Raw genomic sequence first — 25591 nt, forward strand, 5'->3', positions numbered from 1 at the left:
TTGTGCAAGTTTGGATATTTCTGATATGGTAGAGTGAAAACTTTTTGTTCTGCAATTTTTAGGTTTACATTTCTAGATGGAATTCCTTTCGTGTTTTGATTCAGCTTTCTTTTAGGGTAGTATTTCAAGATACCTCATTGATGGGTTGATTTTCATGTTTTTTAAATCGCTGGTAGGGTTTGGTTGAAGTTTCTAAAAGCACAGATTCACAGAGTGTTTTCCACTTCTTTCTGCACTTGAATTCTTATTTTCAGGGCAAGAGGAGTCCAGCAGCATTTTCCAGATGAAAGAAGAGTCAGGTGTTTCAAAGAAAGAGAGTTTGAACCTTTCTGTTTCTGGCCCTGCAGCCAAATATGCAGAAGTTGCAAGCTACCCATCATTCTCTTTCAAAAATATAAACTAAAAAGAATCAAAAATTTCAAAGGGATTTGGATGAAAATGTCTTTACAGATGAGACAAAGAATATGAATGTTACAAATTCAATGCTTGTAGTACTTTTGTAAAACAGAATTACATTTTTACTCAGCATGATAATTTTGCTTTACTGGGTCTCATAAGACATCTGAATTTTTTTCATTGAATTCCTGAAGAATTCACATCAGCAATCTACACATTGAATAATAAACTCTAGAACATTTGCTGCAGTAACTACTGTTTACTAAATCTAATTATTCTGCATATCTTCTTTGTTTGAAAGCAATAAAAATTATAAAACAAATAAAACAAAGAAGATTGGCATTTAACATTAAAAACAGGCACTGTCTGACCTTTACATGACTAATTATAGGAAAAAGCCTGTACTAGCTCCATAATTTCTTTAAAATATATTTGGAGTTGAGAACAGATTAAGATATATCTCATTCTGATTTCAAATAAATTTTATATGTGGTTTGAAATCCCTTTGATGGACTATCCTGCACTCTTAGTGCCTGCTTTATCCAGGAGTAAAAGGACTGCCTTTGGGAGTGGGTGGGTCTGTCAGGATTTGGGCCAGTACTTTGGTCCCTAGAATCATGAAAGATACAGCATTTCTGGGTTTTGGACCAGAGGCCAGAAAATTATCCCATTGTCAAAATGTGGTCAGTATCACAACTCCAAGAACAAATTAGCTGCCCATCCTATCTGTTTTGTCTTATATTTTATGAAAAAATATCCAATTAAAGTGGTTCTAAAAACCTTTCTACGATCAAGTTCCTATGCTCCACTGTCTTTATAAAGAATTTTTGAGTACTAATGGAAATCTCCTTGCTCCACATTTTGTTTTGATCATTATAGGGTATGGCATGAGAATTCCATCACCCTAGCCTTCACAGAAAACTTCTCTACAAACTTAGTTTTATTTATTTATTGATGGAGGGAAAATGATGAGAAGGTGAAGCAAATTTTCTCCTCAACAATTTGATTTTTTAAATCTCTGATGATGGTTTTGTGCACTCTTAGTATTTCTCTTTCCTGTGATCTCAGAATAGAGAGTGTGCTTCAGGCACCAGTAATCTCCAGGAATGTGCACAGGATTTGAATACCACAACTGTGGAAAAGATGGTGGTAGAAAATGAGCCAGAAATGTGTCCTTGCTGCAGAGGAGGTAAGTGGTAAATGCTAAGGAAAGCAGTGCCTGCAGATCAAGGGGGGCAATTCCTTACCTCTGCTGAGCAGTGTGGAGGGTGCCTGTGTGCTGTGTCCTGTATGGCATGTTCAGGACAAAAGAGATAAGAACATACTGGAGAGAGTCCAGTGAAGATGGTTAAGAGACTGGAGCATTTATTCTATTAGGAAAAACTATTTAGTTCACAAAGAGAAAGGTCGGGGACACCTTACCGACATGTATAAATGTCTGAAAGGAAGTTGCAAAGAGAACAGAGCCAGGTTCCTTCAGGGGTGCCCAGTGACAGAACCAGAGGCAGTGAAATCCAGCACTGAATATCATGAAACACTTTTTACTGTGAGGGTGACCAAGCAATGGAACAGGTGCCCAGGGGTGTTGTGAGCTTCCATCTCTGTAGGTGTTCAGAAGGTGTCTGGGCATGGCTTGGGGCTGGCTCTCAGTGGCTGTGATTGAGCAGGGGGCTTGGACCAGAGGTGCCCCCCATCCTCAACCATTCTGGATTCTGTGATAACAGTCTTGATGTGCATCCTGGGGACTTACTATAAAATAAACCAAATTTGATCTTTGAATGTGACAGAATCTCCATTGCAATTTGCATCAGCTTTTACTGGACAGTGCTGTCCACTGTGTAGCAATATTGTGAAAAGAGGAGTTTACAGCAGATGCTGCTGCTCTGAGATCTCTCCAATACATCTGCTGACTGTAATTGCCATTGCTAAAGTGCTGAAGGAGTTTGTCCATGCTTTAAATTTCTTCTAAGTCAGTTTATTCATGCAAGAGGTGAAAACCTCCATATTGTACCTTCAAATCCCAAGAGGTGAGGAGGCTTTTAAACTCTTTTTCTATATTCCATTACCTAGTTCACCTTAAGTAGACAAATTCTTACAGTGTTTAAACTTCAATCTCTTTCCCTGTAAAACAAAGAACCACAAGCCCTTGCTGGCTCTCTGACATTAATAATGCATAAAGATATAGATGGACATTTACCATGTGAGAGGAAGACATCCTCTCAGCTTTAGAGGGTATTTCCCCATCAAAATATGCATAATGAAATTCATTAGGAGCAAAGAAAAACAGAAGAATTTCTTTAAAATGTCTCGAGTACCATTCTTGAGATATGGATATATTAAATATAAGTAAATGCAAAAAAAAAAAAAAAAAAAAAGTGATTGTAAAGGCCACTTAAACTTTTAAAATGTATCTGTCATCACTAAGAGAGTCACAAAGGAGAAGAGGGTTAGGCAACTCTGGAAGATGGTCACTGTCCCTGTATGGATGACTGAAAGCACAGATGCCTTTTAGTGGCTGGGTGGCAGCAGATGGAAGAGATGGGTTTTCCTCCTGGATATATCAAGTGAACAGCAGAGATCTGCAGACATGAAACCAAACCTATCTTCCACATATACAGACCTAGTCTGTCCTTTGTGGAAAGTGATTTACACTACTGTGTGGGGCCATACCTGGCTTTTGAGCTATTATGAGCCTTTCAAAGCAGCCAAAGCAGCTTCCCTCTGGAAGCTTCAGTATTACAAGACTGGAGAAAGACTGAGGTTATCTGGAGGAGAATATGAGCCACTAGGCATTTTCAGTCTTGGCTGTGGTGCATTGATTGGACTAGACCTATTTCATCTGCAGAGGAAAGCTGTGCAAGTACTGTCATCTGGATTAGCTTCTCCTTTACTACCCAGTCTTTCAAAATGTGTGAGATGCTTCTTTCAGTTCACAAAGCTTTTGACATTCAGCTCACAGAATCAGAAAATTTATCTATCTTGGAAAGAGTTAATACTAAGGGAGTGAATTATTAAAAGTATGATATTTTTGTCTCAGGGCACAGGCTGGTCTCCTGCACTCATTCCTATCTCAGAATGAAATGGGATGATTCCCATCCTCTGCTCCTTTGAGCACCTCTGTCTCAAACAGCACTTTCAAATCTAAAATTAATCCAAAAACTTTGAATCTTAGCTGAAAATACCAAAAAATTTCATCTGGTTTACTAAATATGATACTCTCCAAAATTAAACTAACATAAAAAAAACCAAACCAAAACAAAACAAAAAAAACAAGAGAGGGAAGGAAAAGATATTTTCCTTGTTCTATGCCTCAAGGGCTCCACTGACCTCTTTTGGGTTTTCCTTAAGCTCTTCCAATTCCTGGATGCAGCTTACTCTTCAGGCTTCCCAGGGATGTGGTCACATCACCCAACATTACAGAGTGCAGGGAGTGTTTAGACCGTGCTCTCAGGCACATGGTGAGACTCCTGGGGTGTCCTGGGAGGGGCAGGAGCTGCACTCAATGATCCTGATGGGTCCCTTCCAGCTCAAAGTACTCTATGATTCTTTCTCCATTCCTCTCTACAGTATTTACTTATGGAACAATATCATTTCTTCAACAGCATATTCTGCAGCACAGGAAATTGTTATAAATCATGTACTACTTTCAAAGTTTTTTGAAGAACAAGAAACTAGTTTTTGATATTTTGGTTAAATTATTTTTAAAAAAAAATCCACAAGACCATGACCATCATGAACCAGTACATTTTGCTAAAACTTACAACAGTGTTGCTGTTGACATTCTCAGATTGAGTTACATTATTGTAGAGTAGCTTGAGCATTATTCAAAGCCTGATTTATCTCTAAGAATATTAAATATTGACTTTTATTTGCTTAGCATTGACAAAAGAGTCTGATTAAAAATACGTAATCTTTTATACCCATCTAGAACCATTATTTGATTCCATTAAATAACTCTGTGAAGTCTCTCCTTGCCTTCCTGTGTATGTCATTAAACACACCAACAACCAAAAGCACTTTTAGGCTATCACTGGAGACCACAAAGTATCCTACAGTTACACAGCACTGTTCTAATAGGGCCAGTAAGTTCCCTCATTTCTCTATTCTCAATGGAGACAAATCTAGTTTCTTACTTCAAAGTTTCCTACAGAGAACATAATCAATTAACTCCAGTACCTGGCATGTCTTGATATAAAACCTACTGCTTTCATTAGAATAGGAATACACTGGGTAAATAGCATTAGAAAACTACTTAGAGATAATTCTAACCTCAGGAACCCATCATTTGAATAACAACTAGGACACTTGAAAATGCCTTTGGTAAATAGATTAGAAATGCAAAAAAGAATCCTGGAGTGGGCAACAAAAACTTTTGCTTATTTGTAATCTTAAAAAGAAAAAGAAATCTTCAGCCTTATATCTAAAATGATTTCTGGATTAAATTGTAGGACAAAGTTTCCCCCACCTTGGCATTTCTTCCTGTACTGATGTTCTTTCTGTAGATGTAGAACAAATATTGCTGTCCAAGGGGCTGCAATGTCATCTACTTGAGTCTTCCCATTCACCAATATAAATGAAGCTGACAGCAAAATTATCAGATAGCACTCATCAATATGCATTCATGTGTTCAAAAGTGCAGATTTCACTATTTTAACACTGCTAATATTATTCAATTATTAATAAAAAGGACAGCAAGTAGTTGTTAAAGCACTGACCTACCTTCTTTGCCTTTGAAAGTAAAACCTTAAAGATTTTAAGTGCTTTCAAATTATTTTAAAATCTGTAAGTACATACATAAAATCTCCCTCTTCAGCTTTCAGAGGCAAAAGCCTGAGCTTTGAAATTTTAACTGTTTCAGAATTTCCAGATCAGCATTAAATAGCATTCACCTGGTGCAAGTCCTTGTCTTATAATAATGGTTCCAACCTCACAGATAAAGGACACATACACAAAACCAAAAAAATTAAACATGCTGAAATATTACCAGTAAATGAATATATAATACTGGTAGCAAAATATAAACATTGGAACATTTTTTAGAAAGCCAAGCATAAGATTCCTTTAGTTTATCAAGGGCTGCATTGTGAGCAAGACTATGTCATACCATGGTCAGAACAATCCACAAAGTCACTGGCATATGCACCTCTCCTGTACAATTACTACCAAATAACACCAAAACACTTGATTAGTAACTTGCAGTCACGTTTACTTCAGCTGTTCTTCAACATATCAATCAGTTTTACATTAAACACGTAAATACCAATTTTCACATAAAGCCTTAGCGCACAGCATTCTAAAAGACTGATTTTGAATTTTTTTTTTACTTGGTCTTCAAGGTCTTTCAAAGACCTAAAGAAAGGAAATAGCAAAAATTCACTTATGCTGTCTTGAGACATGTCACACATGCAGGCCATGCTTTCAGAAATGTTTACAAAGGAGGAAATTTTCCAGTTTAGTGGGTCCCCCAAATTACAGAGGATAGGATAGGATAGGATAGGATAGGATAGGATAGGATAGGATAGGATAGGATAGGATAGGATAGGATAGGATAGGAAACTAAGAAATCTCTGGAATGGTTTGAAGAATTTTAAATTTAAATAATCATCTTTAATTTTGAAAGAGTGTTCTATATGGCACACTGGTTTTGTTATGCAGTATAACATTAATTTTGCAACACTGGACATTTATTTCTTAACTACTTTGGACACAGTTTGATGGCACTGTGGCTTAATTGCCAAAATATCAGAAAGATACTCACCAACATTTTACTTCGCAAGTCAAGAGCCTGAGATACAATCCAATTTTTTTTATTAGACTTCAGGTATGGTTTTATTTGAAAATACTGCCTGTTTGGAGAGTGGTGCAATTTTCTTTCCTTTAACTTTCAATAAATTATAGCTTGGAGGTGTGTTTTACCATATAAATATGGAAATATTCTTCTCTTCTTTGGAATTGTTTTAAAAAAAGTTTTATTATAAAAAGGCTCTTTGAAACATAAGAAATATTAAGAAATATTTTGTAGAACAGAACACTGATTATACTGTCGTTTCTGTGAACTGACATTAAAAAACAGGCAGCTTGCAAAAATTGGTAAGTGTAAGAATTAGAAAGTGGTATCTAGTTTAACAGTCACCTTCATGGTAAGTGAGACAGCTGATGTTGCAGCCTCTTAAAGGAGGCAACATTCGTCAATATTTACCAAATGTTATACAACAAGTCTCATGTTTACAGAAAAGATTTATCCTATTCATGCAACTAAACAAAAACCTATTATCACTAAAAAGCCTGTTTATTTTGTACCCACTAAAAAATTGGAATCAAAATTTCTTTGCTCTTTAATAAAAGAGGATTACTCTATTTACATAAATGTATTAAAACTTAAAGTGCAGAAAACTATCTTGTCCTTCTTTCTCTGTTGTCCTGCTTTATTGTGAGGGAAAAAAAAAAAAATCTTGGTAATGCTGCAGAGGGTGTCTTTGAACTAGTCTGAAAGTCTAAAATAATCAGATATAAATCTCTCATGTTGAATATTCATTGCCCTCATACCAAAAAACTGTTTCCATGCATCCTTAACTATCTCATTTCACCCTTGTTCTCTCTCTTTACCCTCTCAAACCAAATTGCTGCTTCAATATGAGAAATAGCCACAGTTCTCTTAAAGTACTGACATATTTCAGTACTCTAGTATTTATGTCAAATAATGTATACTGAAGGGCCAAATTTCCCCAGAGTATACACACTGCCAGTGTTCAATACTGTCATCTACTCCTCTTTCATACCACAGCAAAGGCTGCCAAGTGCAGCTCCCTCAAGACTGGGAAACTGATATCAGCTGGGTTAGCACTCTTGTACTCAAGGCAGGAATGACAGCTCCAGCTGAAAGAGTCTAAAGCATCAGAGCTGTCAATAATGTTGCACACTCCAAGCAAATGCTCTTTCTCCTTCTAAATTATATTTGCATAAATACAGTGGTTATATATATGGGGCAGCAGCATTATTGGATTAATTATTTATCTGCAGAAATCTATTTTCCCTACCTGCACTCTTGCTGGCTTCTTTGCTTGGAGCAACTATTCAGTAAATACTTAAGCTTTTTAAAATCTGTGAGACAAGGGGAATATGCAAACCTTGGACTCTGCAAATATGTGGGTTGTATCCCACCTTCCCCACTTAAATATTTTAAGTATAAAAGTTTCTACAGTAGTGATGGGGAATTATCTGTGAAACAAATTTTTTGGTTTCTTCAGAAAAATTCCCAAGGTACATCTTAATCTATAAAACAGATTCTTTATAAAATACAATAATATACAGGTTGAGAAATTCTTAATACTTAATATTTGAATGCTTTCTACTACACAAATAAAAACTCAACCAACAGCTACAACCTTTTGAGTTTCAGCTTTTATACAGTAGCTGATTTTTTACCTGCTCTGTCTACTACAGAGTCTGTCCCTGAAACATGTTGAACTTTCTGATGTGATTTATTTTCTTACTACTGATTCAAGAATATAGGAAAAAGTAGAAATAATTTGTTGTGATCTGTCTAGGCAGACCTCCATACCTGGCCACATCTCCTGTGAATGAAGGAGCCTTTATATACATGCAGGGTCAGCCAGATGGGCAGACTGCAGCAAAGTTGGGTACTGAATGGGTAAAAGGAGGAATAAATCTCCTTGAGTAGACAACATTTGACAACATTTTGTATCTGACATTACATACCACAAAAATGGGTAGAAACTATATTATTTCACAGGATAAAAAGTATCTTGTGAAACAACCTATGACAGAAGAAACCATATGCTTTGCAGAGATAAGTCACAGTTGTACATGTTTTAAACTGTTCAAAAAAGCAGACAATGCTATGGTCACATTGTCCATACACCCAGGCTTCTGAGACATTTCTCTGAAGAGAACTAGAAATAAAGAGACTGACACAGGTAAGGTTGCCATGGGGTTAAAAGGAAATTCCTCCCATGAGCCCATGAAAATAGAGAAAACAAAAGGCAGAAACAAATGGTTAGTTTTAACAAAAAAAAAAAAAAACAAACAACTTGCTTCAGGTCTTTCAGGGACCATTGGAACTGAAACTATCCAATAAATAGACAAGCAAGTCCTAAACTGAACATTGCCCAGGGCACTTGTGTCAGTGTATCTAGTAAAAAGAAAAGCAGTACAAAAAGTTATTACTTGAATGAAAAATACTTCAAAACATATTTATGTATGCACTTTGTTTTAAATAAGAACAGTTAATCCAATGGGATTATCCATTTGCTTCAAGGGTAAGCAGCTGGAGAGAAGGGGAGCAAAGCAAAGAATGAAAAAAATATGCATCAAGGAAAACAGTGGCATACTTGTTGATATGTGTTCATTATTTAAAATATACATTTATAATTTAAACCATCATAATCATCTGTAACATTCTAGCCTAGAAAATGTTTTTACAAAAGGCAATTGCTCAAAAGGTACACATGCAAGTACATGCAATCATTATTGCCATACACCCAATTTCCCCACCTTTTGGATCATGTTATATAGAGATTCAAAAAATATGTTAATGTTGATAGATGCACAAAAAGCCACAAAAGAGAGAGCACATCCAGAGCAGTGCATGCTTCAGCAGGAGTCCATGCTCAGTCAGGGCGCTCACCCCAGGAGAAACTGAAACTGGGGTGATGTGGATTCTCTGGTGTCCAATAAGACATTTATTATGACCAAAACTTCTTGTGTGGCTAGGGATTCACAGCACCCTAACCAGCTCTGTCTGATATCCAAGCAGGGAGTAGGTCCCCCACAGCCATAATGCAACTCTGCTACAAAATCAAACACCCAGTAGGCAGAAATTCTTTGGAAAGCAGGTTTAATTAGTTGCAGAATAAATTAATTATTTAATTAGTTCAGTAAAAGGGCTTGATTCTGAAATGTTTTTATGTTTGGCAGACATAACGAAAATTGATTAACCTGTTGCAATGCACTTGAATCCTTGGGGTGGGAGGACAGATGTATTTGATATTTTTATTCAGTATTGTTTCCAGGTAATTGGAAAAAATTGCCAAAATATGGCAACAAAATCAGCAGTCTGTAGCTTGGATCCACTAAACAATGCAATCGAATTAATCTTCTCATTATGCAGTATTGTCTAGTTCTAACTCAAATTTCAGACAAGGAAAAGTTATGAAGCACCCCGTAGTTTTATTTCATTGATCTTACACCAAAATGTAATTCTCTTTTTTTATTTTCAGTTCTGGAGTGAAATATAAGAATTGAATGTAGACCAAGAAAAAAACCATAATGAATTCAATTTGTTTTCAACACCAAGTTTTAAGGAGTTCTCAAATCATAAAAAGCAGGAGTTTGTCCTGGACACCTGCTCTGTTTTTCAAATACCCTGAAAATAAAATCTTCCTCAGCTTTTGCATTCAGAGAGTTCCAAGAACATTACTGACTGGGTAAAACAAACAGAGGGTTGGAAATCTTTAAATGCTGAAGTTTGGTAGGCAAGAAATTAGACTTTATGACCACTACAGAAGTTGTGTTTCTTATTAGGAGCAGACCAGATCAATGAGCTAGATCAAGTTGATCCTGCCATGAGAAAGGCAAATGATTTACCAGTCCTGTGAATAGTTTCATCTTCGAGTAGTTTCTCCCACGTGCAGGACTCCACTAAGCTGGACGATGCAGAATGGCCATTTGTCTTCATTTCAACACTCCAGGAAGAGGAACTGGAAACTTGTTTAAATTCAGATCACACAATTTGCAAATGCTCATACATTTGCATTAATGTAATTACATCTGCTTAATTTTCCCTGCACTGAACTCTGTACTTAATAATCGACCAACTGACCTCTTTGACAAGGGCAGACACCTCTGAAAGCATTTGGAGACGTGTCCACCATTGCCTTATCAGTATTTCCCTGTGACAAATTAAATTTACTCTCAATATTTTTGTATTTTATTTCTTCTTTTAATGTATTTGACATTAACATTTTTGAGTAACTGACCGGATAAGAACTTATAAAGATCTATATAGAATAAAACATATTTTAAACCACACAACTGTCAACTATGCACTGATGGCCTAAATACAACATCCATACAAATTATGCAGTTGTATAGATTCCCGACTCTATGAATTTTTAAAAAATGGATTAGATTTCCATCAGAAGTTTGTAGTGTTTTAAGAGTGCTTTGCATCAGGTTGATGTATTGATTTAAAATATAAATCCACATTAATCTGAAGTAATTGACTATCTACATTAATAATAATGTTCAATTTTCATGAGGGAAGAGAATGGCTCTTGTGCCAAGACAAATGAAATTTATTACTTGCAACTACAGAGATAGAGATGAAAATCATTATTAAAAAGTATAAAGAGGCTTTTGACAGAATATCTGTTACAGTTTCTCTGGATAACTCTGGAAGAAAAAAATCCATTTATTAAAAAATTTACAAGAAAATGAGAACATAAAAGAGCACTTTGATTGGCATCACAACCTAATTTAGTCATAATGTATTTACCAAGCTACCTCTTGACTTCTTGATCAATGTAACTCTTTACTATGTGTCCTCCTCTGTATTTTTATAAAATGTGCCACAGCTCTCAAAATCCTGAACTAAAATTTCAAAAGTTTTCAGCTGTCAGAAGATTAATGGTCATAAACTCATAAGATTTGTTTTAACTTTTTATTTCCTTTTTGGTTTTTTGGTTCTTTATTCTTATCTTTACGGTTTACCTCCACAAAGAAAACTGTATGATATGAAACGAGTTATATCTGAATAACAGAGTGCTGAATCCATCATGCCAGGATTTCACGCTAATCACGTTAATTTCACATTAATTAAATGTGGCTGCAATTCATCAAAGTGTTATTAGGTGCTCTGCTGAACAGGAACTGAAAGTTTTATTATTTAAGCTAATTTGCTCACAGCCTTATTTTTTAGTTCATATATGTGTAAAAGTCAATGTGTAAATTCTTCATAGAAGAGTGGAATACTTCATAATTTGTGTTATATTTCAAAATATACTCTCAAACTCCATCCATAAAACAGCTTCTGGTTACTATTCCTTGAAGGACATGTTTATTTTCTATTGAAAGGAAAATTTTGGATGGGATGTTGGCATGGTGTGGTACCATTTATCCCAATGATGCTCATGATTACATTTTGGAAATGGTAAACTAGTATAAAGCCAATGTAAGCTTGAGGAATTTGAGCTTCAGTTGAATAAAATTAAGAATAAACCCTTTTACCTCCTTTCTTCCAAGAAAAGAGTAGTACTGCTTTTTAAAACCAAGAAATTACATCATACCATTAGAGACACCAGTCATATTTAGGGTTTAATGTTCTTACTAGAACTGATAAAATCTTGAGTCATTGTCTGTTTGAGCACCCAAATATCCTGGCATTGGTACGAGACTCTTTTAATGGGCTCCTCAAAACATTCAGGAGAAAAGCATTTCTGCAAGAACATTTTAACCAGCTGATGTCTTCTACTTCTTGTATTTCTATGTTTCTATTTTAAAACTGAGTGTCTCGAGCTGTTGCTTACAGAATAGCATTTCTGCATGAAACCCTGCTATCTCTGCTGCTTCAAAGGATTCTCAGGACAACACATCAACAACACAGCAAGGTTTATGTTTCACTGCACAGAGATATAAGTTTATTGGTATAGCTACAAAAACATGGGAATAACTAGCCATGACTAGGAGCCAGATCCTCTCTATAAATGCCAATGGGGAAAGAGACCTGAGAAAAAATTATTAGTAAATCACAGGGAAAAAATTATAATCATTTAGAACTAGTTTTCTGAAGCCAGCTTTGGAAACTGCTCTGTACAGCTAGGTCACTGTAGAATGTCATCCATAAATTCTAATTTACGCTCTAAAATCTCAACTGTGATGTTAAAAAAGTGGTCTGGAGACTCAAAGCTGTGAAGAATATTTACAAATAATAAACTAACTGTTAACAGAAAAAAACTGTACCTGGCTGAAAGCTCAAACAGAAACAAAAGCTATTGAAAAGTAAAGCCTATTATAAATCATATTTTTCAATCTATAGGGATTCTTTGCAGTTCTGAGAAATTATTCTTCATGTTGTATTTTCCTTCCCATTATTTTATGACATTGTCAAACAAGGAGCAATGGGAAAGTTGCTTCCAGCAAGCACTACCGTGTAAGGTGTGCCAGGAACTGAGAGAAAAATCAAATGTACCTCTTCTGGGGGCTTCAACATGCAGACCACAGGGAAGTTCCACCTAAACACAGTAGATATTCTACTGTGTCTGTAATGACTACTCTGAAGCCCACCAGAATCAAAGACAATTTTGCTACTGACTTAATGCACTGTGGATCAAGCCTCAAATAAGCACACTACATGCATAGGTAGTGTCCTAAGGTAGGTCCAAAGTAGAGGGACCCATGTTTCTAAAGCTGGTAACAGATTTTTACCATAACTGTGTGACTGAGAAATGATTAAGATTAAAGAGATTTATCCTTTTAGAATCTGCTGCTACAGCTGTTAAAGTTAATATCCTGGGTACAGTAAAGAAAACTGTATCGGGACATGGGAAAAAATTGCAAGGGAAAAACAGGGGGGAAAAAAGGTACAGAAGTAATTAATATTTAGCAGAAGGGTCTAAGACACTGGTGACTACTTTTTCCTTTGTTTACTACTGTGAGCCTGGGTTAGGGGTTGTGTGGCTTTCACAATCATCTGCAATTCATCTCTTTGGACAGTTACATAGAAACCCCAGTTAAATTTGGGTGTAAATTCCTTTGTAGTCCTCGTAACAATTAGTTTAGTTTGTTCTGATTTTTTGTCAATAAGACTCTCATTCAGGGGTGCTATTATTTGAGGTGGGGATGACTGGCTGGGATGCTGGATGTCAGATAAGTTGTTCCTGGTCCATAGTTAGTGTATCCTTGCTGGCTGTGTGAGTTACAGCTCAGCTGTAACTGTTGCCTTTCACATTGTTAGGATTTGGGCTTCCACTAAGGTGGTCTGAAATCTGCTATGCTGTAACAGAGGATGGGTGAATAAAGAAATCGAAAGGATCAAGTAATAGTGAATTACAATTTTTTATGTCTCCTATTAAAGCATTACCCATTAAAATCACCATTGCCCCTTTCTACCTATATGCTCAGAGGGGTTGCTTAATGCAGCATTTGAGAATAAAATAAAGGATACTGCAGAAGAATATTAATACATCAAACCTCAAAATAATCTTGTGGAACCTCAGTATGATCAAACTGTGAAAAAATGAAAATCTGTGTTAAGAGAGATCAGACCTATGCACTACTTTTATCTTAGCTCCATCAAGTCTCCAAGATGCCAGTGATGCTTCACTTGCCCTCTAGGTAGTTTCTCTGATACCAGCTAAATCTTTAACAAGGGAAAAACTGAAAATTATTCCAGAGCTGCAAGCATTTTTCTGAAGGTATTTTTGTCTGTACTCTTGTTGCTTCAGAACAGAAAAAAAGATATTGAAGATGCAACGAGCTACAGACTGGCAGAGCCAAAATCAGCTTCCTAATGAGGAGTCTGGCACTGAGTATGAGCACTGAAACCTCCAGCCATGGCACTATTAACACTGGTGGTGATGAACTGAAGCCTGGAGTATCAGCCTTGACAATTCTGCCAATGTCTGGCCGACAGAGAGGGACAGGGAACTGCAAGCCAGTTTGTACAGCAGTCTCACATTCAAGGCATGGCCAAGCCATCAAAATTGTGGGCAGGAACTTGGGCGTCCCTTGTGCCTCAGATATCCTCTGGAAAGTCACCATAAGAAGGCATTTTCCTGATATGCTGATGTCTTGATTTGGAAGTGAGCATCTTGCTCTTTTCCTAAAATAAAACTTTAAAGCTAAGAGATTAAATTTATCCCTAAGCCCCATACTTACAAAACCTGAAGATAATAGTAACTTGACACTCCCAAATCAGAGATGGAAATTGATCTATATATCTAAAAATTACAACTCTGTTTCCAAACACAGTTTGGGACTAAAAGAAAGCATAATAAATCAAAACTTAGATTCTTCTCAATTCTTTCCCACCTGTCAGCCCAATATGTTTAATATCTATAGCAGAGGATGTTTCTTCCTAATTTTACATCATTTTAACTTGATTCTATTTTGCTTCACATAATCAAAGCACCATGTAGACCTATGTGAGAAAATAATTCCAATATTGCCATTAAAAAAACCAATCCTTCGATTCTAAATCTTGTCTTCACTTAAGCACTCATTTTCATTCCAAGGTAACATTTCTTTCTGTGTTGCATTGAGATCACAAGAATGAAAAACTCAGTAGGTATTCAGATATACTAAACTTGAAGATGAGAATTAGAAGAGAATATCCAAACTTTTACAAGCATCCAGAAACTACTTCAAAGGGCAAAACTCTAACATCGGCTTCCAGAATTAGAAGAGCACCCGAATCCAGGAACTTCACCCACACACCTGCAGAGTGGCAGAAACAACCAATTTTTCTACAAATACATTTATGTCTGATACAAAAGACCACACACATGTCCAAACATTCTGGGGATGGTGCCCAGGCTGCACCAGCCTTCTGGTGACTCCTCTGGAGGTGAGTTCACTTTGTTTATATGGAGCTGCATAGGGTAATTTTCTCCTTAACTCTATTAATAGCCAAAAAGCTATTACTGGAGGAACATTGGTGACAGCCATAATGCTACCTAATTCCTTTATAAATTCTCAGCGCTTTCATCTACTGATAAAAAGAATTGCGTTGACAGCACTCTCTCCTTTTTTTTTTTTGGTAAATCGCCTCCAGTGTGATTGCTTTGAGTCCGGGACAAAGCGGGACAGCTCGGGCGGGGAGCCCGACGGCACCGCCGGGACTTGGCAGGGCCGGCGGCGGGGCCGGTACCGGGCGGGGCGGGGCGGGGAGATCCGGGCCCGGCCTCTCCCGGCGCCGCGGGCCGAGTTTTATCGCCGGCGGCCCGGGGCGGAGGGGAAGCGGCCGGGAGGAGCGGGTGGGTGCCGGCCATGCCCGCCCCGCGCCCCGCGGCCCCGAGCGCTCCCTCCGCCCCGCTGGCCCGCGGCGGCTGCGGGGCGCGGGGGGCAGCTGCCCGGCGCTGAGCGGCGCCGAGGGTGCCATGTCCTCGCTGGTGAAGGAGGACCTGGCCAAGAGGTTGTTCGGCCCCCGGCGGCAGAGGCTGCACGAGTTCATCGAGGTGGAGGGCGCGGGCGCCCAGCGCTACTACCTGTGCGCCGCAGGTACGGGGCAGCCGCCGGGCGGGGCCGGCTCCAGCGGCTCTGCGAGGGAAAGGGGAGCGGGAAGGCGAGGGAGCGGGGCCGGGGCTCAGCGGCACCGGGCCGGAGCGGGCAGCGCCTCTCCCGTCCCCGGAGGCACGGAGCGCGGAGCCCGGAGTGCGGAGCGCGGAGCCAGGAGTGCGGAGCGCGGGGCACGCACGGCTCGCTGCTCCCGCACCGCCAGCAGTCCCCGAGACACCTTTCCTTCCCATTCCTGATTCACACCGGCTTCAATGCTGACACCTTTCCTTCCCATTCCTGATTCACACCGGCTTCAATGCTGACACCTTTCCTTCCCATTCCTGATTCACAGTCTCCAATTTTGACACTAGCATCTGCCCCGCGGCTGCTCTGGCCGTGGCAGCGCTGTGAACTGCTCTGAAAAAGAGCTAACCCTTACAATAGTTCTGGTCAGGTTTTCTACAGAAAAGCGTTACAATGCATTAACTTTGCAGGAAACATTTGTAAATTTTTGCACTATCCCTCGTCTTGGTCTAATGTCTCGCATGTTGTCCCTATTAAACTTTGAACAACAAATTTGACTTGTGATTTAAATAAACACTCTTTGCAGTTAATAACTAGCACAAACTTCGAGTAAAACAAGATTACTTTAAATGGTAATTATCTAGCTACTTTCTAAATTTCTTTTCAATAATCTGTTTCATACAGGTATCAGAAAAGCTGATTTCTGTGGGGTTTTTTTGTTTGTGTGAGGTTTTCCAGATATTATTTCAAACCATTGAAAAATACTAAAAGGAGAAATGTCATCTGTAAGTAGTTAGGGTGAAGTGAATGATTCTTTCAGTCTTTCCTCTTCAGGTTCCAAATACATATAATAGGTAGAAATAATCTGTGTACTTGAGACATAGGTGGGATTGGCATCGAGTATTCTATGTTCATTATCTTTCTAAACACCTGAAGTCCTTAGAATACATGAACTGTTTTACAGATTATTGGAGGCACTGAGCCAGCTATGTTCCCTATACTTCTTTAATTTTGGTAGAACAGACTTTGTATGTTAGAACTGTAAAGACAATTTAAAGGAATTAATTCCTGAATATCATAGGGCTTCTAAACATACAGAAATACCAATCCCATTCATAGTTTATGAAAGGATCAGTAGAGTATGATTAGTTACATGTTGGAGATCTGTAAGTAGTTCACTGTTGTGAAACATCCAAAAAGGAGAAATAAAACATTATACAACTTTAAAATCTTTACTAAAAATATCTTTTTCAGGTAGAGGAGAACAAGCCATTAAAGAAAGCCTCTACTCACATTTCCTGATTGGAAGTCTCTAAAGACATAAAGGAAAACTCATGTAGAGTATTAAGAGTAGTATCTCTCCACTATCTAATATTAAACTCTCTTAATATATTCAGGCACAGTCGAGTAAGTGGTGAGTAGAGTGGAAATCTGATTCTGGAAGATGGGTTGCATTTAGCTGCCAGCAACTACTGTGTTCTGCTGTGATTCTGTAGGAGCAAAACATATTATCTAAAATCTTATCCCTGAAATGCAACCTCTGTGTGTTTCTGTTGATTTCAAATTACCATTAAAAAAAAAAAATCAGTCAAACTATAGGCAAATCTTCAGAGGTCTATGCTTTTGGAAATGTGTTTTACAACAAAATTCTGGTCTGGGTAACTGAACAATCTTTTTTCATGCCATTTGGCCAACACTATTTCCTTTCTTTTTCACAATAGCAAGTCCCAGTTCTTGCACAAAGGTGACAGTATCTTTTCATGAAGCAGTTTATAAATTCTGGAAGAATGTAGAACTGCAGTTTTTCCATTCAGAGGTTTTCACAACCCAGTATGGGCATACCCAAGAAAGAATGGTGGGGATAACATTTTATTGTCCTACAGAGACACTGGAAAAGGTGTTTAGGCCATGAAAGGCTTTAAGACATACTTTGCCTTCTATGAAGGCATTACCATAGTTGTGCCCTCCTCAAGCAAAACCTTTAGAGCTTAATAGAATGACATGGTAAATCTGACCTCATGCTCTCTCTAAAAAATATCTGCTCTCTATGAAAAATATCTTTGACCCTTAACTGAGTGAGAGATCAAGCAGTATGTAAAATGTAGGAAAATTATTTTTTTCCTTAACTGATGATAGCACACCCAAGTTTCACCACTGGGTTCATTATGCATAACATCTGTGCTCTGTCCTTATAGGATTCCTGAGGAGGGGAGCAGTGGCAATATGGGGATCTGAGGGCCTCTAGCATATCCCTTTGCATTTTTGAGGCTTACTTCCTTTAGTTTTAACTCTGAGGGAGACAAAATATTCCCTTACAAGTTAGCAAACCAACAAACAAAATGAGTTTAGAAATGGAAACTGAAAGTATGAAGAGAACTTCCTAAGATTAATCTGCTTGCAAATGAAAACCAATGCAATTTCTCCATGGAAGATAGCACAGTGGTGGTCTTTTGGTTGAAAATGATTGATAGGACCAGGGAAAAAATTACCTGTATTTCCTAGGCATGGAACCTAGAGACTGAGAAAAATTATGATCAATTTTTATATTTTCCACTGTTTTTCTTTGCAATGGAAAGAAGGAATATCTCCAACATATATACTTTATTTAATAACCATTTTATTATAAGTAGGTGAGAATAAGAGATGTTTTAACAGCAGGAAGGTAAAACTAATGAAGTTTCAAAAATTCAGGCAGAGTTTAGAAATAAAAGCATTTTGCTCCTGTGTTCCTAACCTTATGCTGTGAAGTCAAAATGCTCCTGCCAGATGTAGGTGACTTCTTCACCATAACTTGGTCTCCCAGATAATCTGGGAATGTGGCCTTCCCTGCAGCCATCAGCAGTTGGATGTGCAGGAGATTGCTGAGGCTCTGGTACTTCTCACACTCATAATGGTCTATTACAGAAATCCAGTCTCCTCCACAGCACTCAAGGTAATCAATTAATGATGGTAGTTATTGCAACGAGCATCTTCACACTCTTTTTAATCTCATTTCCTGCCTAGGTTGGAAAATAGTAATTTCTATACATTTAGAATAGAAGCTTTAAGAAAAAAAAAATCAATGTTAATTCTATTTACATACTATATAGGGAAATAAGAATTTTGCATAAAAAATAATGGCTTCATAAGAGAATTTCCTTCACAGAATGGAAAGTATAGCACAAGTCATATAAACACAGAACATTGGTAGAGATTTTGCAATTTTTAATTATAGCACCCCAAAAAGTCTGCCTCTTGAAGTAAGCAGGATAATACAGACCCAGTGCCAGAATGAGGATTTTGTTGCAGTGCTAGTGAATTCACATGAAAGGCTTTTGAACAGACAAGACTCTTTCTTCACAGGGTGGGTAAGGTAAGTCCTAAATCTACTAAAATGTGACAAATTTCATACATCTGACAACATGGCACTATTCCTACTCCCTGGGCAAAATAACCATATCAAGTCCAGTATACCCTATAGAGCCCTGCCTGTCATGGTTTAATTATTGTAACTTTGGGAATTACTTGCTTGCATATCTAAACTATTTTTTTCTTGCAGTAACTAAAAGTAAAGAAGTAGAAATATGTATGGTTAAACACTGGCGAGTGGACCGAGAGGAGAAATATGAAATAGTTGAAAAGTGGTTTTTGAAAGATCTGGAGATGATTGATGGAAAAGAAGCAGATACAGTAAGTGTTACATTATGTATTTATGTATATGGAGAATAATTTTCTTGTTTTGCAACTTGGGATACAAGTATGAAAATTCATTAAAATTATGTTACTGAGGATTTTGGCTTTATTGTGTGTGAGAGGTTCCACATCACATTTGCATTGTTGGAGGGGAAGAGGAAGGTAACATTTGTTTGTTTGTTTGTTAGTTTATTATAATATCATCATAACTGGTAATAAAAGTTCTCTATCTGCAGCTTCCAGTGTAAACTGGAAAAATGTAATAGATTTTAGAATGTATTTGAAAACAAAATTTCATTTAAAATTTTTACAGAGACTTTCTTCAGAAGTGTTGTGCTAAAATATTCTTCAGAAATGATTCAGCCTTTCACAAGTGGGATGATCAAAATCTGTCTCATTTTTGATTAAAGAAAAGCCTAAATGAATGTCAGACTCATGGGGTAATTAACACTGCTATAAATATTCATAACAGGTATTTATAACCATAGAATTTAAAAGATTTTATCTGCTGCTAGGATTAACTGTGTCAAAGAGCCAGAAAGCACAAAGAAATACAACTGAGGCAGGAAGGGTAATCAATATTCTTCTCCTACAGACATAAACAGTTATAGTCCAAGGCAAGTACTTTTCATATACTGTGTTTTGGGAAACATAATAAATTGATTCAGTTCAATACAAGACTGTACAATCCCAATACAGCACTGTATTGCTTGAACAAACTTAGAAAGTTTTACTCATAAAAAATTCTCAATGACAAAGAATTGCAGCTGCTACTTTTAAAGTTTTAAAAGACCATATAAGATGAATAGCAGAAGTTCTTTAGAGGCCATCATACTGAGAAAAAGCCCTGCAGACAGTTGAGCAGAGAAAAACAGATTGCAATTCTAACACTGTAATGTGTATAGTGATTTCATTCTCTTCTTTTTTTTTTTTTTTTTTTTTTTTTTTTAGGATAATCCATTTTTTGATATGCATTTCCACAAAGTCTACCACATGGAAGCATATAGTTGTGCATCTAAATATACCTTTGCTCGAACACTAAACAAACTGAATGCGACTTACCTTAAGAAGGACTTCAAGATTGTGAACTTTGATGACACCTATCTAAATGATGATTCAATCTGGTCATCCAGCAATAGAGATTTCTTAGTAGTTATGAGAGTTTGCTTCTATGCTTCCAACCTTTTATGTCTCTCCCTCTGTCGTTTTTCCTAAAGATGTATTTTCTAACATTAGGATAACTGGCTGACTTTCACTGACCAGCATTTCATAAACCATCTGATCAAAAAGTTAGTAATATGCCGTGTCTCCTTTTTAATTTTACATGTAAGTAAAAAGTGGAACATAGTTTTTACATAAATAGTTGATAAGTTATTTATATATATTAAGAGGTTCTCAGTTTAACAAATACTTATACATACAAGAGACTGGAAACATAGAATCAGCAATTACCATGGTCAATGGTGATTGCTTACATAAGCAGAACTCAGCATTTGCTTCTATGCTCATGGAGGTATAAATTATCTTTCATTAATAGCTTGAAATACTGCTGCAGCAGTAACAACATTAACAGTTAATTTATACCCTGGAAGTAGGAAAAAAAAATGTAATCAGTTGAGTTCTGTATGAGAATGATGCACATTTCCATTTCCAACTGTGTTGAAACACAGAACTCCATTAAAGAGATCACACCTACCCCTCTACAAGAATCCAGTTCTCATGAATAGGAGTACTGCATTCAGGTGCCATGGGACCAACGTTTCACCTGTGCAGCTATATTATTTTTCCCACAGAACATTTAGTACTCCCTCTGGCCTTCATATTATTTGTGATACTGTCTTAGAAAACAAATGTTCTTAAGCAGCACTGCTTTATTTGTCAGGCCTTTTAGAACTTCCATATCATTAATGTCTCCTTTCTTGCCCTTCATTGCTTATGAACAGGTGTGTTTAGGAAACAGAAATTGTCTTTATCTCTGAATCAAAAGATAAGAAAGTACTATGTAAACAGTAGCTGTTGGCTGCTACAGTTACTTTGTAGGCAAGCGATAGAGTTTTCAGAATTCATAGAACTATGAGATTTATTTTCACCAGTTTCTAGCTAAGTGTAAGCACATTGAGTGCACTACTTACAGGCACATTAGTACTTAGAGCTACATTTACCATGGGGTGGAGTCTACTCGAGGGATTGGGAACAGCTCACTAGATGTAACAACTGAACTTGTAATAGTAGTTAGTATACTATGGTAGAGGCAGAGGATAAGTGGCAGCTCTGTTGAACTGCAGTGGAACAGTGTTAATGATAAGAAGCAGAGTCAGTCAGCTGGGTTAGCTTGCTGTTTGTCCCATAGTAAAATAATGCCAACCCAAAAGAAGCTCCATTTTGAGAGGCTTTGTGTCAGAATGTCCTGCTGGAGAAAATTAGCTTTCTCCTTTGACAGCCAAGGGAGCTCAGGAAGGCAGGCTGTGGGCTAAGCCAGGTGTGGACCTGGAGCTGAGTGGTGTCAGCTCCCAGTAAACCAGAGGCTGGTTCCTGCCCCCTCTCAGCACCACCTGCCATCTCCAAAATGGGATAGCTGTGGAGGGCACTGTGCTGTACTGTGGCTTGTGCCTTGCTTTTGTCTTTCATGTGAACTCCCATCTTTGAAAACATTTCTGTAAATGTACTTTGGATTCAAAATTGAAATAACATCAAGTAAGTGAGAATATATTTGAAAACCTGCAAAATGTTCAGCTTTCTACTTTTTAAATGTTATCCTACTGCGTGTATATAGGAAAGCCAGTACCTTTGATTAGTTAATATTCTGAAGTTAGATATTTATTCTAGGCATATATTGCAAATTACATTGGTTCTAACACAGATCTTAGTAACTAATACTGTATAGTAAGATAGCTGTGAGTGCAGTTTATGTGGGTAACACAAATTCCCTGGAATTTGTAAGGGCTTGTACCTTAAATTTGCTACCTAAAAAATACTGTTAGAGAGAAGGATTGTAATTTTAGGGATTGCTTCAATACAGTTGTTCTTTTGAGAATGTCCTTGGGATAAATAAGTGCAAGTAGATGTGTGGTGACATTTGATTATTAGCTACAAGAAGTTTTGCCCACTATCCAAGTTCCACAAAACCATTCTATACAGAAAGTATAATTCATGCTACTGCTTTCTATGATACATTGTCTTGTTTGAATTGTGTATTGATTGTTGAGGTCACAATGTTTTCCACAATATTTACAAATTCTTTGCTTAATAGGCACAAGGAAATGTTTTCCAGGTGGAAAAGCTTTCATCATTCATCTTGCAATTGTAATAAAAAACATAGAACTTTAAAAATGAGCACTTCAGAGCATTCTTTTGAAATAAAGTACATGTATTCTGAATTCTTGCCCAATAATTGTCTGTATCATTTTAGAAGCTGATGATAGTTAAAAGCTTACTGTAGTGTTCTACCACATTTAATGGACTTTCATCAGCAGTTTACACATTTTTATTCTTGTACTATATCAACATGTAATGGACTATATTGGAAGACACAAACCTGCATTTTATGTGGAAGAATATGCACTTAAAATCTCTCTGGCATTTCTTCTGTCTGTTAAAATAGTATTTCAGACATTCTTGACTGAGCAAAGGGAATGGAAAAACCAGGGACATTGTCCATGTCAATTATTCAGTTACTATCATAAGGAAGAGTACTTTAAAAGATCTTTGTGGACCTAATCTCCTTACATTCACACACTACCCAGACACTGTAATTGCCTGATTGTGCAATGGGAAGTGTGAGGGACACTGTCACTTTGTGGTGAGCATAGCACAGCTGCACCACAGGACACAGAGAATATGCTGAATTATGAATGGAAAAGACCCAACAGGATAAATAGCCCATCTTTCACTTAATGCAGAATTATTTCCTACATCACATTTCCTGACCTTAGATAAATGGAATGTAATTTGAAAAAAAGTATCTGGGGAGTCATCTTGTTATCCTGGAAGAATTCTCCAAAATTGAATAGGAAGAAACTTACAGGAGTAAAGGATTAACACAAATGCATCTGTAGCATTCCTATAAAAGGTTTCAACTACATGATGGAATGAATACGTGAGATTGTGGATGTAATGCAGATTTTCTTCAGAAAACAGGAATAGCTATTAGCCAAGTCTGTTCCAGAGAGAAGAAAATACATGGAAGCCTGAAAATGAAGGAGAGTGATCATAAGGAAACAAAAATTCATGTTCACATAACAGGCAGAAAGGGAACAGAGGCTGTCTTAAAAGATGTCTGATTATATATATTTTTGTGTGTGTGTTTGTCTGTGTGTGTTTGTGTGTGTGTGTATATATGTAAACCAGAATCAGAATTAAGAATGCAGGGAAACTTAGGACAATATAATTTATCTAAATTTTATTTATTTAAAGAAGAAATACTCCTCTCCTGTGAGTTTATTTTTCATGGATAGCTAATGTTTTCTTGCATCCTAAATTAAGCAAATACAGATCACTGCAGAATTAGAAAAAAAAAAGCTTTGGAAGTGAAACAGAGCACGGAGCCTGTTCTGGATTGTGCCTTCTAGGTTATTTCTCACACTTTTCTCTTTTGTGTTTTGGAGTCATACATATACGAATGTACTTATTTCCAACAAGCCTATATTGCATTTTTAGTCATCTACCTATTTCCCAATACTGTCAGTCACTTTCAGCATATAAATGTTATTCTAGTAAAGTGAGTGATTGCATTATGTAATTTTTAATATGTAATTTAAGAATATTTTGTCATGACTTAAAGTCAGTATTGGAAGATCAAACACCCTTTCTAAAAAGCAGCTGTGTATAGCTGAAGTAGGGGGGAAAGGATGGCACTGTGCATCTAGCAGTAAAAAGTGCATTTTTGTGTGGTTTCTTTCTTCTTTTAGCCTAATTAAAGCTGAAAGATAGGAAACAAGAGGGTTCTGCCTAATGACAACAGCTTTATGAAACCTTGTCCCGTATTTTTTGGCTGCCTTGTCCAGTCTTTATAGATTTAGATAGAGACAGTTACATTTTGTGGCTGAACTGAGAAATTACCAAACTATAACTTCTATTTTAACCATGGCCCTCATGAATGATATATTATAGAATTATGCAGCATATTGTTTTGTAAGTCAGAAAATAAAAGTACATTCAGCAAGACTTAATTGGTCAATCATATTTAACCACAGAATATTCAGGGAAGGAACATGCAAAGATTATCAAATCCAGCTCTTAAGAGAATTGCCCATATGGGGCTCAAACCCACAACATTGGTGATGTGATTACCATGATGTGATGGTGATTACCATGCTGTAATCAACTGAGTTCATCTCAATTAAAGCTTTTGATCAAGTGGAAATATGATACAGATAATTACAGAATTGCAGTTCTACGTGTAAAAATCCACATACTAGAAATTTAGAAAAATCCCTTGGAAATGTTGTTCTTTATTGGCCATGGTCTCACAAATACATTTTATCTGCTATATGCTGAAGTGAATAAATCATATATAATTCAAGTAATCTGGAATAATTTCAGTCTATCCTTAACTCTGCACTCCATTACATTAACAATGCTAAAAATTAGGTAAGTGTATTGATAATTTGGAAAACCTCTGTCTCAGCAAAGGTAGTTTCAGTTTTCACAGAATTCGCCAGGGGCTGCAGGTAGCTAAAGCCAATTTGGACATCAGCTCTCATGGTTAGAGGCCAAATCCTAAATCTAGTCCCAGCATAATCTTCCCATCTGGATTATCACTGACATCAAAGGCTGTCAATTAGTCTAGATTCTTCAACCTAGGAGCAAAACAAAAATCGGAGTGCTGTTCACAGATTATGAATATGAACTGAGCATGAGCCAGGGTGTGTCCAGGTGGCCAAGGTGGCCAATGGCACCTGGCCTGTGTCAGCAATAGTGTGGCCAGCAGGAGCAGGGCAGGGATTGTCCCCAGTGCTCAGTATTGGGCCCCTCACTTTCAGAGGGAAATTGAGTCCAGTGAAGGACAGCAAGGCTCTGGAAGGGTCTAGCAAATGTCCTGTGGGGAGCAGCTGAGGGAGCTGGGTTTGTTTACCTTGGAGAAGGCTCAGGAGGGATCTCCTTGCCCTCCCCAGCTCCCTGGAAGGAGCTGCAGTGAGGAGGGGCTTGGTCTGTCCTGCTGTGCCTGCAGTGAGAGAAGAGGAGGAGCTGGCCCAAAGCTCACACAGGGGAGATTCAGGTGAGATATCAGAATTTCCTTTTCACTGTCAGTGTTTTCAGGTGTTGG

General features: G+C 37.4%; 1 protein-coding gene across 2 annotated transcripts; it reads left to right on the plus strand.

The window, feature by feature from the left end:
- Positions 1 to 15512: 15512 nt before the first annotated feature.
- EXOC1L (exocyst complex component 1 like) lies at positions 15513 to 21680 on the plus strand (the record flags this gene model as incomplete). 2 transcript variants are annotated; one of them, XM_079306563.1, is made up of 4 exons in its annotated part: positions 15599 to 15633; positions 18458 to 18586; positions 19193 to 19323; positions 20278 to 21680. In XM_079306563.1, 2 exons carry the CDS (start codon positions 19222 to 19224, stop codon positions 20539 to 20541), a joined length of 366 nt encoding a protein of 121 aa, XP_079162689.1. In that variant the 3' UTR covers positions 20542 to 21680. The 2 variants fall into 2 exon arrangements, with proteins under 2 accessions (XP_079162688.1, XP_079162689.1); XM_079306562.1 differs by lacking the exon at positions 18458 to 18586 and having other exon boundaries at positions 15513 to 15633.
- Positions 21681 to 25591: the final 3911 nt, after the last annotated feature.

This window comes from Erithacus rubecula (genome assembly GCF_903797595.1).
Source record: "Erithacus rubecula genome assembly, chromosome: 5".
Taxonomy (NCBI): Eukaryota; Metazoa; Chordata; class Aves; order Passeriformes; family Muscicapidae; genus Erithacus; species Erithacus rubecula.